The 17,997-nt window shown below is 43.8% G+C and overlaps 1 protein-coding gene across 6 annotated transcripts in view; it reads left to right on the forward strand.

The window, feature by feature from the left end:
- LOC110517362 (transcription activator BRG1) overlaps positions 1–2,194 on the forward strand; it is a 32,397-nt gene extending 30,203 nt beyond the window's left edge. The window contains exons 30-35 of one of the 6 annotated variants that reach the window (XM_036949273.1): positions 1–64; positions 344–449; positions 534–635; positions 1,028–1,160; positions 1,407–1,543; positions 1,712–2,194. The exon at positions 1–64 is cut by the window's left edge and continues 199 nt beyond it. In XM_036949273.1, the coding sequence (XP_036805168.1) occupies positions 1–64; positions 344–449; positions 534–635; positions 1,028–1,160; positions 1,407–1,543; positions 1,712–1,747 (578 nt within the window). In that variant the 3' untranslated portion in view covers positions 1,748–2,194. Of the gene's footprint in view, positions 65–340; positions 450–533; positions 636–1,027; positions 1,185–1,406; positions 1,559–1,711 lie in introns of all 6 variants that reach the window. The other 5 variants (XM_036949268.1, XM_036949270.1, XM_036949271.1 and 2 more) reach the window with 5 other exon arrangements.
- The last annotated feature ends 15,803 nt before the right edge of the window (positions 2,195–17,997 follow it).

Below are 17,997 nucleotides of genomic sequence, written 5' to 3' on the forward strand. Positions count from 1 at the left end.
ACCCCCCCGCTCTCACCAAGAAGATGAAGAAGATAGTGGACGCTGTTATTAAATACAAAGACAGGTAAGACTGGGGCTGGTGTTCTCTTCAGCTTGCTTTGCCATTTTGACTTACATGCTGGTTGGAGCTAGCCTGGGTACCAGTCTGTTTGTGCCGTCACGCCACTCCTTGTCATGCCAAACGTGTTTGGGACCAGGCTAGGTTGGATCAAGGTGCTTGCAACACCAGAGTTGTGAGACGGATTCCCATATGGGCCACAACATGCTGCAATACTGACTTTCTGTGTAACATCGGTAGTACGGGCACTAACATCAGTATCTCTGGTGATGTCTTTCACAGCAGTAATGGTCGTCAGCTGAGTGAGGTCTTCATCCAGCTGCCCTCGCGCAAAGAGCTGCCAGAGTACTACGAGCTCATCCGCAAGCCTGTCGACTTCAGGAAAATCAAGGTAAATTAACACACACACACACACTCTCATTCTCATCCCCCCTCTAATCTCTCTCTCCCGCTCTCCTGTCTGCCCCTCCTGTAGGAGAGGATCCGTAGCCACAGATACCGCAGTCTCGGAGACCTGGAGAGAGATGTGATGCTCCTCTTTCAGAACGCACAGACCTTCAACCTGGAGGGATCACTGGTGAGACACACACACGTTACACTGGAATGAGTACACAACAACACAAGCACATCGATGACAATAGACGTAACAGCAGATGAAATAAGTGAATGACTTTGTGTGTTTATCGACTTTAGCTCACATCGTCCAGTAACTTCATTAGAGATGCTGATTACAGGAGTTGGAACTGCTCTTCCTGTATTCCCTCTCGTTACTGTATAACAATGTATCAAGGGACCAGTCCTTTTTTTGATCTACTTTTTTATTTGAATGTTTTGAAGCAGGTTAAGGCTGAATAACAATAAGCAGTGGACCAAATAACAATACCGTTGTTGGCACATGTCCAACTGCGTCTGTGCATGAGCCTAAAATAGCCACATCGGTCTATCGTCTGGTTGCTGCCTCGTTCCCAGATCTACGAGGACTCCATCGTGCTCCAGTCGGTGTTCACCAGTCTGAGACAGAAGATCGAGAAGGAGGAGGACAGCGAGGGAGAGGACAGTGAGGAAGAGGAGGAGGACCTGGACGAAGGCTCCGAGTCAGAGTGTGAGTCATCACTGAAGAAAGGAAGTAAGGAACGAAGAAGCACAGGAAGGAAGAAGGAAAAAAATATATATTGAGAAAAATTAAGAATGAATGAAAGAGAGAGAAAGAATGATTAAACCAGCCACCTCTGTGACCTTGCAATAAACTGTGTTGTGTTGATCCTGTGGTGTGTGTGTTTGTGTGTGTGTCTGCATCTGCATGTGTATGATATGAATGTGTGTGTGTGTGTGTGTGTCCATCCTCTAGCCCGCTCAGTGAAGGTGAAGATCCGTCTGGGACGGAGAGAGAAGAGTAGTGACCGGGGGAAGGGTAGGAGACGTCTGGGACGCACCCGAGCCAAACCTGTAGTCAGCGACGACGACACTGAAGAGGAGCAGGAGGAGGTGAGGGGAGAGGAGGTGTGTGTGTGTTTGCACCTTCCATCTTTGATGTTTTGTTTTATAATCCCTCTGCAAAAATTTGTTGCACATGTTGTGCATGGCACCCAGAAATATCCCCCCCCCCCTCTCTCTCTTTATGTTTCTGTCTCTCTCCTGTTCCACCTCTCACAGGAACGCTCCCCCAGTGGCACAGATGAAGAATCCTAAATGGAAACTAGCTACTTACTCCAACTCTACTTCCATTATTACCAGGTTTTGTTCAACTCCATTTCATATCTACTTGGGACTGGGGGATTTCACTTAATATTGATGCCAACTCCCTCTCTGTTATGTACATTAGCACAGCTTTCATAACAACAACTACTGGACCTGAAGCACTGCTTAGGTGTGGAAAATAGACTAATTCTGCCTCATACTGTTAGTCGATCTAAACAACCTTGTTAAATGTAATATGTGTCAATTACTAAAAGTGTTATTTATTATGTCTGGTGTATTTTGGGGGGTAAGTTGAGGCCATATACAGCGCCTTCAGTAAGTATTCATACCGCTTGGCTTATTCCACATTTTGCTGTGTTACAGTCTGAATTCAAAAATATTTATATATATTTTGACACCCATCTACACACAATACCCCATAATGACAAAGTGAAAACATGTTTTTAGAAATGTTTGCAAATCTATTGAAAATGAAATATCTAATTTACATGATATGAATCAATACTTTGTAGAAACATCTTTGTCAGTGATTACAGCTGTGAGTCTTTCTGGGTAAGTCTCTAAGATCTTTACACACCTGGATTGTGCCACATTTGCCTTTTATTCTTTTCAAAATTCTTCAAGCTCTGTCAAAGTGGTTGTTGGTCATTGCTAGACAACCGTTTTCAGGTCTTGCCATGGATTTTCAAGTAGATGTATGTCAAAACTGTAACTCGGCCACTCAGGAACATTCACTGTCGTCTTGGTAAGTAACTCCAGTGTATATTTGGCCATGTGTTTTAGGTTATTGTCCTGCTGAAAGGTGAATTCATCTCCCAGTATTTGGTGGAAGGCAGACTGAACCAGGTTTTCCTCTAGGATTTTGACTGTTGTTTCTTTTCTATCCAGAAAAACTCCCCCAGTCTTTAAGTACAATATGTAGAGTGGTACTCAGTAATGGATTTGCCCCCAAAAACATTGCATTGCTTTTCCACATTTTTTTGTACTATTACTTTAGTGCCTTGTTGCAAACGGGATTTAGTTTTATTCTGTACAGGCTTCCTTCTTTTCACTCTGTCATTTAGGTTAGTATTGTGGAGTAACTACAGTGTTGTTGATCCATCCTCAGTTTTCTCCTATCACAGCCATTAAAATCTGTAACTGTTTTAAAATCACCATTGGCCTCATGGTGAAATCCAAGAGCAGTTTCCTTCTTCTCCGGCAACTGAGTTAGGAAGGAGGCCTGTATCTTTGTATCGACTGGGTGTATTGATACACCATCCAAAGTGTAATTAATAACTTCACCATGCTCCAAGGGATATTCAAAGTCTGCTTTTTAATTGTTTTTACCCATCTACCAATAGGTGCCCTTCTTTGCTAGGCATTGAAAAACCTCCCTGGTCTTTATGGTTGAATCTGTGTTTGAAATTCACTGCTCGACTGAGGGACCTCACAATTATCTGTAATTGTGGGGTACAGAGAGGGGGTAGTTATTCAAAACTCATGTTAAACACTATTATTGAACACAGAGTGAGTCCATGCAACTTATTGTGTGACTTGTTAAGCACATTTTACTCCTGAACTTATGTATGCTTGCCATAACAAAGGGGTTGAATATTTATAGACTCAAGACATTTCAGCTTTTAATTTCTTATTAATAAAAAATAAATAATCCACTTTGACATTATGGGGTATTGTGTGTAGATCAGTGACACAAAATCAATTTTAAATTCAGGCTGTCACAACCAAATGTGGAAAAAATCAAGGGGTGTGAATTATTTCTGAAGACACTGTAAGTGTGTGTGTCTATTTTGACAGAGGCCTTTCTGTTAGAATTGCCACTGTTTCTTTCTGTGGTGGTTCTAGGAATCTGTGTACATTTGAGCAAGGCTCCGTCCTAAACTGACTTGAGTTGAAATGGAATTGACCCCAAGCTAAAACTGACATACAGTACCTGTCCATATGTATTATACCATAACTCGCCCAGTAACTGCACCAGAGCTGCTGCTTACAGTAGTTATTACTATACTATTACAATACACTCTGTTATTACTGATGATTGTATAACAATTCATTAAGGGGCAAATCCGAACTTCCATTTAGGTCAAATTTTCACTTAGTCTCACTTAGGCCTGGATTCAATCCAGAAGCGTGGATGATCCTCGTTATAGCGCACTTGACATTTAAAGGTAATTCCCGATTGAGCCTACATAGGCAGCATTTACCGTGAATGCGGTCTCTGCCAACGCGGAAATGTTGCCTTTCAAAGGTGCATGGCCGGAAAGGGCCAATCGAATGAAATCTATCCCAAAGTCTCCCATTGACGTCAATGCTGACCACGTGAAAATTATATTGAAATGGACGTTAAGTTTGCCCCTAAGTATTAATAATACATTAAGTTATGTAGCAGTACGTGAAATTTCAAATGCTTCTATTTGGATGTTGTGCTGCTTTCCTAGCGTAGCTAAACAAAATGTCAGACTGTTTGAATCTACCTTTTTGCACATTTTCTTCCATGTTTGTTGTTTTTAAGATGACGGACCAGAGGGACAGTAGTTCTTCTCTGTATTCATGTACGGCTCATGGCGGTACGGTGTTAGATATCTATGGTTATGTCATTCTAAGAGATGCATGTATACACTGAGTGTACAAAACATTAGGATCACCTTCCTAATATTGGGTTGCGTCTCCTGTTGCCCTCAGAACAGTTTCAATTCGTTGGGGCATGGACTCTATAAGGTGTTGAATGCATTCTACAGGGATGCTAGCCCTTGTTGACTCCAATGCTTCCCACAGTTGTGTCAAGTTGGCTGGATGTCCTGTGGATGGTGGACCATTCTTGATACATATGGGAAACTGTTGAGCGTGAAAAACCCAGCAGCGTTGCAGTTCTTGACACACTCAAACCGGTGCACCTGGCACTTACTACCATACCCCGTTCAAAGGTACTTAAATATTTTGTCTTGTCCATTCACACTCTGAATGGCACACACACACAATCTATGTCTCAATTGTCTGAAGGCTTAAAAGTCCTTCTTTAACCTGTCTCCTCCCCTTCATCTACACTGATTGGAGTGCATTTAACAAGTGACATCAACAAGAGATCATAGCTTTCACCTTGATGCACCTGGTCAGTCTGTCATAGATAGAGCATGTGCTCTTAATGTTGTGTATACTCAATGTATGTGTGTAGGATACAATCCAATGTACTGTATTTTTTTTCATATGACAAAGTTAATGTTATGAGTAGGTCTGAGTGTTTTGTGCAGTAATGTGACATGCCTGGATTTGAACCTTTTATTTAAAGCTTTTTCATCAAACGGTCCTCTTTTACTTTCATGTCATATAGTTCAGGGCCATCCTATGTCAATTGCTTCGATTTTTGGTGTAATTATCATTTGTAGAAAAGGTTTTAGATACAAGATAAATGATTGCGCAAAACACAGGGCCCTAGAAGAGTTATCAACCGAAGCGGCAGTATTCGACTCCCTCATTCGATGTTGGGGAGCTCTGTATCCTGTTGTCATTCACTGGATCTCCAAGACTACAATACACTACAGTAAGGAAACCATTGAGATATATAGGCTGCAGTATTCATATTCAATTTCTTATTAAGAAACGTGATGATTTCCATTTGATTTCAGATCTACAGGTAATTGTGCTTAGTGCATGATGGTGTAATGGCAGATCTTGTCCACAGTGAGGCGATCTCACTCAAACCTTCCAAGCAGCCTTTCCCAGCTGAACTGAGGTGTGTTCTTATCTTATTAGTAGACTAGATAGGTCAGATAGATCTTTTGTTAATGCCTTTTTATTTCTTCTGTTTCCTTCTTCCGTCTCAGTCTGAGTGAATGAGTGTGTGTGTGTTAGTGGGGTATTTTGACAGAGGGTGTATGACTTGGAAGGGTTTCTCTCTGACAGAGAAACAGTGATGTGAAGAACACTTCTTGACAGGTCAACCTCAACCAAAAACACATTTTATGTTATTCCACAGACACAAACTCTCATCATCAAGAGGTTGCAAGAGGTCCATTTAAGGTCAGGTGACTCAGGTCAATTAATTAATGTCTTTCTATCTAACCTGTTTAAACAACATGGAATACGCCAATCAGAACTGATGTTTATTTTTGAGGCACATTGGGTGGATTGGGGCACCAGGCAAAGGCCCGTCACCTCATTGGGCAAAAGCTAGTAGGGAGCAGCAGCCTTCTCAAATAGAACAGTTTAGGCCACTGGTTAATTATTTTTTTAGCTAGGATTTTTAGCCCATAGATGTTGTTGTAATGTTTGAGTCACTCAAATATCACATGAATAAACATTAGACATGGCAAAATATATATAATTGCAAAAATAATTAGCTTTAAACTGCTAAATGTTCTCTCCGCCAACAAGAGGGGTGTGAACAGTTTGAAATAGACGTGCAGCGTGCGTACGGTGGGCGGGATGTTCCCCCAATGGGACCTGCGTGAAAACGTTTGGGAACCACTGATTTAGGGGGTTAGAAATCAATTCCGACGCCACCGTGATGTAGACTAGAATAGCATTCTGGAGATATTTGGGCATTTATACCAATAGACTATTCGAAGGGGGACGCAAACTCTTTTTTTGTTGAATGTTAAATGAAGCAGCCAATAGAAGAGCGAACGCGTGATGGCGGTAGGCTATAGCAGTTATTTATTCAGACCCATAATTCCAGTCCGTATTATACACTACAGTAATACAGTTCACACTCAAAAATATGAGTCTACTGGAGCTAATTTCGGGTATTTACCCAAGAGAGCATATTGCTAGATACATCTATGGGCGTTTATGTTTTTCCTGTTGTGCGAAGCCTTTGTACATCGTATACAGTGCTTTCCCGAATGTATTCAGACCCCTTGACTTTTTCCACATTTTGTTACTTTACAGCCTCATTCTAAAATTGATTACATTATTTTGTTCTCATCAATCTACACACAATACCCCATAATGACAAAGCAAAAACAGGTTTAGACATTTTTTTTATTGAAAATGAAATAAAGAAATACACTGCTCAAAAAAATAAAGGGAACACTAAAATAACACATCCTAGATCTGAATGAATGAAATATTCTTATTAAATACTTTTTTCTTTACATAGTTGAATGTGCTGACAACAAAATCACACAAAAATGATCAATGGAAATCACATTTATCAACCCATGGAGGTCGGAATTTGGAGTGACACTCAAAATTAAAGTGGAAAACCACACTACAGGCTGATCCAACTTTGATGTAATGTCCTTAAAACAAGTCAAAATGATGCTCAGTAGTGTGTGTGGCCTCCACGTGCCTGTATGACCTCCCTACAACGCCTGGGCATGCTCCTGATGAGGTGGCGGATGGTCTCCTGAGGGATCTCCTCCCAGGCCTAGACTAAAGCATCCGCCAACTCCTGGACAGTCTGTGGTGCAGTCTGTTGGTGGATGGAGCGAGACATGATGTCCCAGGTGTGCTCAATTGGATTCAGGTCTGGGGAACGGGCGGGCCAGTCCATAGCATCAATGCCTTCCTCTTGCAGGAACTGCTGACACACTCCAGCCACATGAGGTCTAGCATTGTCTTGCATTAGGAGGAACCCAGGGCCAACCGCACCAGCATATGGTCTCACAAGGGGTCTGAGGATCTCATCTCGGTACCTAATGGCAGTCAGGCTACCTCTGGCGAGCACATGAAGGGCTGTGCGGCCCCCCAAAGAAATGCCACCCCACACCATGACTGACAAACCGCCAAACCGGTCATGCTGGAGGATGTTGCAGACAGCAGAACGTTCTCCACGGTGTCTCCAGACTCTGTCACGTCTGTCACGTGCTCAGTGTAAACCTGCTTTCATCTGTGAAGAGCACAGGGTGCCAGTGGCAAATTTGCCAATCTTGGTGTTCTCTGGCAAATGCCAAACGTCCTGCACGGTGTTGGGCTGTAAGCACAACCCCCACCTGTGGATGTCGGGCCCTCATACCACCCTCATAGAGTCTGTTTCTGACCATTTGAGCAGACACATGCACATTTGTGGCCTGCTGGAGGTCATTTTGTAGGGCTCTGGCGGTGCTCCTCCTGCTCCTCCTTGCACAAAGGCGGACGTAGCGGTCCTGCTGCTGGGTTGTTGCCCTCCTACGGCCTTCTCCACGTCTCCTGATGTACTGGCCTGTCTCCTGGTAGCGCCTCCATGCTCTGGACACTACGCTGACAGACACAGCAAACCTTCTTGCCACAGCTCGCATTGATGTGCCATCCTGGATGAGTTGCACTACCTGAGCCACTTGTGTGGGTTGTAGACTCTGTCTCATGCTACCACTAGAGTGAAAGCACCGCCAGCATTCAAAAGTGACCAAAACATCAGCCAGGAAGCATAGGAACTGAGAAGTGGTCTGTGGTTGCCACCTGCAGAACCACTCCTTTATTGGGGGGTGTCTTGCTAATTGCCTATAATTTCCCCCTGTTGTCTACTCCATTTGCACAACAGCATGTGAAATTTATTGTCAATCAGTGTTGCTTCCTAAGTGAGCAGTTTGATTTCACAGAAGTGTGATTGACTTGGAGTTACATTGTGTTGTTTAAGTGTTCCCTTTATTTTTTTGAGCAGTGTATATGATTGGAGTACACCTGTGGTAAATTCAATTGATTCAATTGACACCTGTCTCTATAAGATCCCACAGTTTACCGTGCATGTAAGAGCAAAAATGACCTGGTCTGATGAAACCAAGATTGAACTCTTTGGCCTGAATTCCAAACGTCACGTCTGGAGGAAAACTGGCACCATCCCTACGGTGAAGCATGGTGGTGGCAGCATCATGTTGTGGAGATGTTTTTCAAGGGCAGGGATTGGGAGACAAGTCAGGATCGAGGGAAAAATGAACGGAGAAAAGTACAGAGAGATCCTTGATGAAAACCTTCTCCAGAGTGCTCAGGACCTCAGACTGGGGCGAAGATTCACCTTCCAACAGGACAATGACCCTAAGCATACAGCCAAGACAACTCAGGAGTGGCTTCGGGACAAGTCTCTGAATGTCCTTGAGTGGCCCATCCAGAGCCTGGACTTGAACCCGATGAAACATCTCTGAGAGACCTGATAATAGCTATGCAGCAACGCTCTCCATCCAACCTGACAGAGCTTGAGAGGATCTGCAGAGAAGAATGGGAGAAACTACCCAAATAGAGGTGTGCCAAGCTTGTAGCGTCATACCCAAGAAGACTCAAGGCTGTAATTGCTGCTGAAAGTGCTTCAACAAAGTACTGCGTTAAGGGTCTGAATACTTTTGTAAATGTGATATTTGTTTTAAATGTTTAATAAACTAGCAAAACATTTTTTAAACTGTTTTTGCTTTGTCATTATGGGGTATTGTGTGTAGAATGATGAGGGGGGGAAACAATTATTTAATACATTTTATAATAATGCTGTAACCTAACAAATGTGGTTAAGGTCAAGGGGTCTGAATACTTTCAGAAGGCACCGTGTATATATCTCACACACACACACACAGTACCAGTCAAAAGTTTGGACACACCTACTAATTCAAGGGATTGTCTTTATTTGTACTATTTTCTACATTGTAGAATAATAAGTGAATACATCAAAACGATGAAATAACACATATGGAATCATGTAGTAACCAAAAACGTGTTAAACAAAATATGTTATATTAGATTCTTCAAAGTAGCCACCCTTTTCCGTGATGACAGATTTGCACACTCTTGGCATTCTCTCAACCAACAAAAAAAAAGAGATATCTAGCTTAAAGGGAAAATCCACCCAAAACCACTCATTCATTCATTTACAGTGTTAAATAACACTAATATGTGAGATCAATATTTTTGGTAAACAAATGTTTCATTTTGGCATTATAATAAGGTTGGTAGCAACCACAAAATCCACAATGCAGTGCTCTCTCTATTGGCTGGCTGACTGGCTAGTTAGCTAGCAAACGTAGCTACACACAATAATACCAAAGACAATATCAGCATGTAAAGTAGCTAGTTAGTGCAGTTTGTTTAGGTGAGTTTGCAGCTATCAATTTAGGAGTCTACAATCTCACCATGTTCAACCTGCAGATCGATGTCCCACACAGAGTGGAAGTCTGACATTCGCAACGGCAGATATACTTTTGAGGAGATGGGAAACGTTGCCCATGTTACGTCAATGGGACGCGCTCTCCTTCAAGGAGTGAATGGGAGTCTATTGGGCGCTAGCTCAAAAACCCAACATTAGCACAAATTTCGTCAACAAGAAGTACAACATTACATTTCTTTTCCAAGATGTGAGAATAATAGGCAAGTTTCTCGACACCGAACCTTGAGAAGGGATTGCGTGATGATTAGTTTACAAACCGCGTAACACAGCATGACAACGTGAACGCGATTGGTCGACAGTCTGCTGGGTGGGGCGTTAATTGGATTCATTTATCCTCTCTATAATATCTCTGGCAATGGCACCATGCAATGCACCCTGGACTAGAGGCAGAATTTGACAAATGTACTAGACACTGTTAAATCACACACTTTTCGAGGTAGGAATATCACAAAAATATGATCAATGGCTCATTTGAGAGAAGACATCCTCCCGAGTTATGACATCGCCCAGTATTGAAATTTGACATGTATGATAGACGTTTCTGCCGATGTTAAAGTTTTCTTCCTGTTCACTTCCAGTGAAGCAAGAGACTTTATCTCAGTGTTACGTCATACCGTCCGGATTTCTGCCTGCTTGAACGCTAATAACTCAGATACACGTGAAAACATGAAACGACGAAGGGAATCGATAGAACATCACTCAGAGATGCACAAAAACAATATAATATAAAACAGCAGTGAACCTTTCCTTTAAACTGATGATGAGTTATGGTATGGAGCCTATATTTTTGTTTCTGGTTGATGTTAAGCCACAACATTAGGTCAAAGTTCAACCTTAACTGTTAATTAAAAACACATTTCATGTTCGTCCACAACATGACAAGAGGTCCAATACATTACTCACTATCTGACTGATATAAACAACCTGGATTACACCAATCAGAACTGATGTTTATTTTTGTGGAGCATTGACAGTAGGCACAGGACAGAGAACGGTCAGTGTAGTGTGCAGTCTCTCTAGGGGGGGCGAGTTGATGGCAATAGAGTGTGTGTGTGTTTTGACATGGGCCCCAATGTTTGACTTGGACGGGTTTCTCACTCTGGTGGCGTGCTTCGAGGAACACTTCCTGACTTCTAGGAACCCCTTGTCTGGACCTCTGGAGGAACTCGCACACACACATCCAGAGCAAGTCTCAGCCAGCTGTTCACATCTGTCAAGGGGGAGGGGCGGCACGTTCATGTTCTCCCAGTTGGAGGGAGGATGGGGAGTGGGAAAGCCATGTGCATAGCTAACTCAAAGCCATGTACATCGAAAGGGTCCTAAACGTGAGTAGAACAGGTAGGGTAAACACTACCTAACTTGGAAAACAAGTTGTTGTTTTGAATGTAGAGTCCTTAGGATTGCTATCTAAAGGTCACATGAAAAAGGTTATATGAAGTCAATCAATAGCCTCTGAGAAAATATGTTTTACACTCGCACACACCAACAGGGCCAGACAAGATTAAAGCTAAAGCCGTCCTGTCCATACGAGGGATGGGGAGAGGTCCCATTTTCACAGGCCACATGAGTCTGTGTGTGAGTGCTAGTGTGTGTATGGACACAATGGTCATCACCCCTCTTGCTGTACCAAAGTATGAAGCACTTCTCAGAGTCAGAGGTCTTAAACGTTAGGCCCTAATTGGAGCAGAGTGTAGTCCTCTTCCTCCCACCCTATCCTATCCTAGTGTAACAGTATAAGTTTAAACCATCCCCTCGCCCATACCCGGGCGCGAACCAGGGACCCTCTGCACACATCAACAACAGTCACCCTCGAAGCATCGTTACCCATCGCTCCACAAAAGCCGCAGCCCTTGCAGAGCAAGGGGAACTACTACTTCAAGGTCTCAGAGCAAGTGACGTCACCGATTGAAACGCTATTTAGCGCACACCGCTAACTAAGCTAGCCGTTTCACATCCGTTACACTCACCCCCCTTTTGACCTTCCTCCTTTTCCGCAGCAACCAGTGATCCGGGTCACGGCACCAATGTAACAGTATAAGTTTAAACCGTTCCCTCGTCCATACCTGGGCGTGAACCAGGGACCCTCTGCACACATCAACAACAGTCACCCTCGAAGCATCATTACCCATCGCTCCACAAAAGCCGCGGCCCTTGCAGAGCAAGGGGAACTACTACTTCAAGGTCTCAGAGCAAGTGACGTCACCGATTGAAACGCTATTTAGCGCACACCGCTAACTAAGCTAGCCGTTTCACATCCGTTACACTAGCACTGGAGATGCTGTATACAGAGTACAGGGCCGTGGTGTCAGCTTCCAGTCCAACAGGCACATGGCACACTGGCTGCATCTATCGATCTATCAAGGACACACACACACATACACACAATGTTACTTGATTGAAACCTACTGCACTGAAAACCCTGTGTTGTTAGATAATGTGATATAGGATATTGCTGGAGTGTTGCCCAGGCAGGATGTTTGGTTCCCACAAATGCTCCATGTTGCACTTTCTGTCTGAAAGCGAGATCAGTTGTCAGCCTCGGGGTTCGTTTAAGTTCAAGACTCCATTGTGTTTTATAGGAGTCAATGATTCAAATCAAACGTCATTTAAAGTGCATTTAAAATCACAACACGCGTTACAGAAGTAAAAGCAGACAGGAGCAGTGAAAGAGATGCATGAAAGAACATAAAAAACACAAAGGATGTCGAAAACAATCCAATCCCAGGTGTGACAGTGGTGTGAACTACCTTGATTCAGCACCTGAGTGAGCCAACTCATCCAGCATGCAACAGTAGATAGGATGGAATGTGATGAAAATGAGTCATCGTTATCAACAAGAAGTGTAGGAAAGTAATCAATACTTCACAGTTTCTGTTGGGCAATCATTTTTGGTAACAGTAGTAGCCCTAACCCTACCTTCATGTCCACATTCTATTTTCACTGGCCACGAGTGTATGGACACAATGGTCATCTCCACTCTTGCCGTGTCAGAGGATGAAGCACTTATCAGACGCCTTGATAGTTAGACCTGAGATGGAGCAGAGTGTGGCCCTCCTCCCGCCCTATCCTATAGAGCTGGGCCTGAGAGTACAGCAGTGGAGGCTGCTGAGGGGAGGACTGCTCGTAATAGTGGCTGGAATGGAGTGGTATCAAATATATTTTGTAGTACCATTCCATGGACTCCATTCCAGCCATTATTATGAGCCATCCTCCCGTCAGCAGCCTCCACTGGAGTACAGGTCCGTGGTGTCAGCTTCCAGTCCAACCAGCACATGGCCTGACTGGCTGAATCTCTCTATCTGTCAAGGACACACAGCACATGGCCTGACTGGCTGCATCTCTCTATCTGTCAAGGACACACACGCACAAAACATTCTACTGTCCAGCAGAAAACAAAATAATCACTCTCTAGGACCTACAGTGTAGACTACCGCTACCCCTGTGTTTTTAGATAATGTGATACAGGATACGGCTTGAGTGTTGCTCAGTCAGGATGTTTGGTTCTTGAATGTTCTGTTGTACTCTGTCTGAGAGAGACATATCCATTGTGATAGGAGCCACTGATTCATAGATGTGACAGTGAACGCCTTGATTCAGCAACCAAATAATCCAGCATGCAGCAGTAGATGTAATGGAAATGAGTCGTCATTATCAACATGAAGTGTAGGAATGTAATTAATACTTACAGTTTCTGTTGGGCAAGAATTTTCAGTAACAGTAGTAACACTAACCCTAGTTAAACCCTAACCCTAGCATCAACCCTAACACTAACCCTAGCTTCATGTCCACATCCCAGTTCAACACTAACCTTAGATTCATGTCCACATCCTAGTTCAACCCTAACCCTAGCTTCATGTCCACATCCCAGTTCAATCCTAACCCTAGCTTCATGTCCACATCCCAGTTCAACCCTAACCCTAGCTTCATGTCCACATCCTAGTTCAACCCTAACCCTAGCTTCATGTCCACATCCCAGTTCAATCCTAACCCTAGCTTCATGTCCACATCCCAGTTCAACCCTAACCCTAGCCTCAACCCTAACACTAACCCTAGCTTCATGTCCACATCCTAGTTCAAACCAAACCCTAGCCTCAACCCTAACACTAACCCTAGTTAAACCCTAACTCTAGCTTCATGTCCACATCCTAGTTAAACCCTAACACTAACCCTAGTTTAATGTCCACATCCTAGTTCAACCCTAACCCTAGCTTCATGTCCACATGCCAGTTCAAACCTAACCCTAGCTTCATGTCCACATCCCAGTTCAACCCTAACCCTAGCTTCATGTCCACATCCTAGTTCAACCCTAACCCTAGCTTCATGTCCACATCCCAGTTCAATCCTAACCCTAGCTTCATGTCCACATCCCAGTTCAACCTTAACCCTAGCCTCAACCCTAACACTAACCCTAGCTTCATGTCCACATCCTAGTATCAACCCTAACCCTAGCCTCAACCCTAACACTAACCCTAGTTAAACCCTAACTCTAGCTTCATGTCCACATCCTAGTTAAACCCTAACACTAACCCTAGTTTCATGTCCACATCCCAGTTCAACACTAACCTTAGATTCATGTCCACATCCCAGTTCAACACTAACCTTAGATTCATGTCCACATCCTAGTTCAACCCTAACCCTAGCTTCATGTCCACATCCCAGTTCAATCCTAACCCTAGCTTCATGTCCACATCCCAGTTCAACCCTAACCCTAGCTTCATGTCCACATCCTAGTTCAACCCTAACCCTAGCTTCATGTCCACATCCCAGTTCAATCCTAACCCTAGCTTCATGTCCACATCCCAGTTCAACCCTAACCCTAGCCTCAACCCTAACACTAACCCTAGCTTCATGTCCACATCCTAGTATCAACCCTAACCCTAGCCTCAACCCTAACACTAACCCTAGTTAAACCCTAACTCTAGCTTCATGTCCACATCCTAGTTAAACCCTAACACTAACCCTAGTTTCATGTCCACATCCCAGTTCAACACTAACCTTAGATTCATGTCCACATCCCAGTTCAACCCTAACCCTAGCATCAACCCTAACACTAACCCTAGATTCATGTCCACATCCCAGTTCAACCCTAACCCTAGCATCAACCCTAACACTAACCCTAGATTCATGTCCACATCCTAGTTCAACACTAACCCTAGCCTCAACCCTAACACTAACACTAGGTTCATGTCCACATCCTAGTTCAAAACTAACCCTAGCCTCAACCCTAACCCTAGTTAAACCATAACCCTAGCTTCATGTCCACATCCTAGCATCAACCCTAACCCTAGATTCATGTCCACATCCTAGTTCAAACTTAACCCTAGCCTCAACCCTAACACTAACCCTAGCCTCAAACCTAACCCTAGTTAAACCATAACCCTAGCTTCATGTCCACATCCTAGTTAAACCCTAACCCTAGCCTCAACCCTAACACTAACCCTAGTTAAACCCTAACCCTAGCATCAACCCTAACACTAACCCTAGCTTCATGTCCACATCCCAGTTCAACACTAACCTTAGATTCATGTCCACATCCTAGTTCAACCCTAAACCTAGCTTCATGTCCACATCCCAGTTCAATCCTAACCCTAGCTTCATGTCCACATCCCAGTTCAACCCTAACCTCAACCCTAACCCTAACCCTAGCTTCATGTCCACATCCCAGTTCAACCCTAACACTAACCCTAGTTAAACCCTAACCCTAGCCTCAACCCTAACACTAACCCTAGTTCAACCCTAACCCTAGCCTCAACCCTAACCCTAGCTTCATGTCCACATCCTAGTTCAACCTTAACCCTAAGCTTCATGTCCACATCCTAGTTCAACACTAACCCTAGATTCATGTCCACATCCTAATTCAAACCTAACCCTAGCCTCAACCCTAACACTAACCCTAGCTTCATGTCCACATCCCAGTTCAACACTAACCATAGATTAATGTACACATCCCAGTTCAAGCCTAACCGTAGCCTCAACACTAACCCTACAACATAGTTACTATGGATACCTTAACAGGAAGTGTCAGTCAGGGAGTTGACCCACATCCACTTCCTGCTCACCTATGTTCCTTCCAGAAGAAGTCAGAATATAATGTAGTTTACAATGACAGGAAGTCACAACTATCGTAAACCATGTTTAGTTTGATAACTTAAAGGAAGTCAAGGCCATAGAGTACATTGTATAGTGAACATTTCCACTTAATAAGTTACATATTTGACCACCCATATCTAAATTGGAATAGGATGGAAGATAGTTTATTGCCCATGAACAAAAGATGACAGGGATTTGCTCTGACAATGATTAACTCAGTACACAAGTATTTCTGTTACTACTATTTGTTCTTCTTCAGTCATGCCATGCTGTATGTAGGTAGGTAATTAACGTGCCTCTTTCTATGTCAGTCTGTATACATTTATATGTAGGTAAGGAATTAACATACACTAATTCATACACTTGTCTCTGTCATGTTAGTCTTGTGTATTTATGTATGTATTTACACTACATGATCAAATTATGTGGACACCTGCTCATCGAACATCTCATTCCAAAATCATGGGCATTAATATGGAGTTTGTCCCCCCTTTGCTGCTATAACAGCCTCCACTCTTCTGGGAAAGCTTTCCACTAGATGTTGGAACATTGCTGCGGGGACTTGCTTCCATTCAGCCACAAGAGCATTAGTGAGGTCGGGCACTGATGTTGGGCGATTAGGCCTGGCTTGCAGTTGGCACCCCAATTCATCCTAAAGCTGTAGGATGGGGTTGAGGACAGGGCTCTGTGCAGGCCAGTCAAGTTATTCCACATCATTCTCGACAAACCATTTCTGTATGGACCTCGCTTTGTGCACGGGGGCATTGTCATGCTGAAACAGGAAAGGGCTTTCCCAAAACTTTTGCCATAAAGTTGGAAGCACAGAATCGTCTAGAATGTCATTGTATGCTGTAGCGTTAAGATTTTCCTTCACTGGAATTAAAGGGCCTAGCCCTAACCATGAAAAACAGCCCCAGACCATTATTCCTCCTCCACCAAACTTTACAGTTGGCACTAGGCACTGGGGCAGGTAGCGTTCTCCTGGCATCCGCCAAACCCATATTCGTCCGTAACACTGGCAGATGGTGAAGCGTGATTCATCACTCCAGAGAACGCGTTTCCACTGCTCCAGAGTCCAAATTTGGCGGGCTTTACACCACTCCAGTGGACACTTGGCATTGCGCATGGTGATCTTAGGCTTGTGTGTGGCTACTCGGCCATGGAAACCCATTTCATGAAGCTCCAGACGAACAGTTCTTGTGCTGACGTTTCTTCCAGAGGCAGTTTGGAACTCGATAGTGAGTATTGCAACCAAGGACAGATGATTTTTACACGCTTCAGCACTCTGCGGTCCCGTTCTGTGAGCTTGTGTGGCCTACCACTTCGTGGCTGAGCTGTTGTTGCTGCTAGACATTTCCACTTCACAATAACAGGACTTACAGCTGACTGAGGCAGCTCTAGCAGGGCAACAAACTGACTTGTTGGAAAGGTGGCATCCTATGATGGTGCCACGTTGAAAGTCACTGAGCTCTTCAGTAAGGCCATTCTACTGCCAATGTTTGTCTATGAAGATTGCATGACTGTGTGCTTGATTTTATACACCTGTCAGCAACGGGTGTGGCTGAAATAGCAGAATCCACTAATTTGGAGGGGTGTCCACATACAAACATACTTTTGTATATATAATTGTATGTACAGTATGTGTGCGTATGTGTATAAACATATATTTATACACAGTTACACATACACTCGTCTCTGTTTTTCAACAAAAGACGGGCCGCCCCTAGGTGGTAAAGGTAAGCAACAATACATCTGCCATGAGGATCCTCAACACGGGGACCCCTCAAAGGTGCATGCTTAGTCCCCTCCTGTACTCCATGTTCACCCACGACTGCATGGCCAAGCACGACTCCAACACCCTCATTAAGTTTGCGGACGACGCAACGGTGGTACGCCGGATCACCGACAATGATGAGACAGCCTATAGGGAGAAGGTTAGAGACCTAGCAGTGTTGTTCCAGGAAGACAACCTTTCCCTCAACTTGATCAAGACAAAGGAGTTGATTGTGGACTATAGGAAAAGGAGGGCAGAGCTCGCCCCCATTCTCATTGACGGGGCTGTAGTGGAGCAGGTCTCGAGCTTCAA

Source organism: Oncorhynchus mykiss, chromosome 17 (assembly GCF_013265735.2).
Source record: "Oncorhynchus mykiss isolate Arlee chromosome 17, USDA_OmykA_1.1, whole genome shotgun sequence".
Taxonomy (NCBI): Eukaryota; Metazoa; Chordata; class Actinopteri; order Salmoniformes; family Salmonidae; genus Oncorhynchus; species Oncorhynchus mykiss.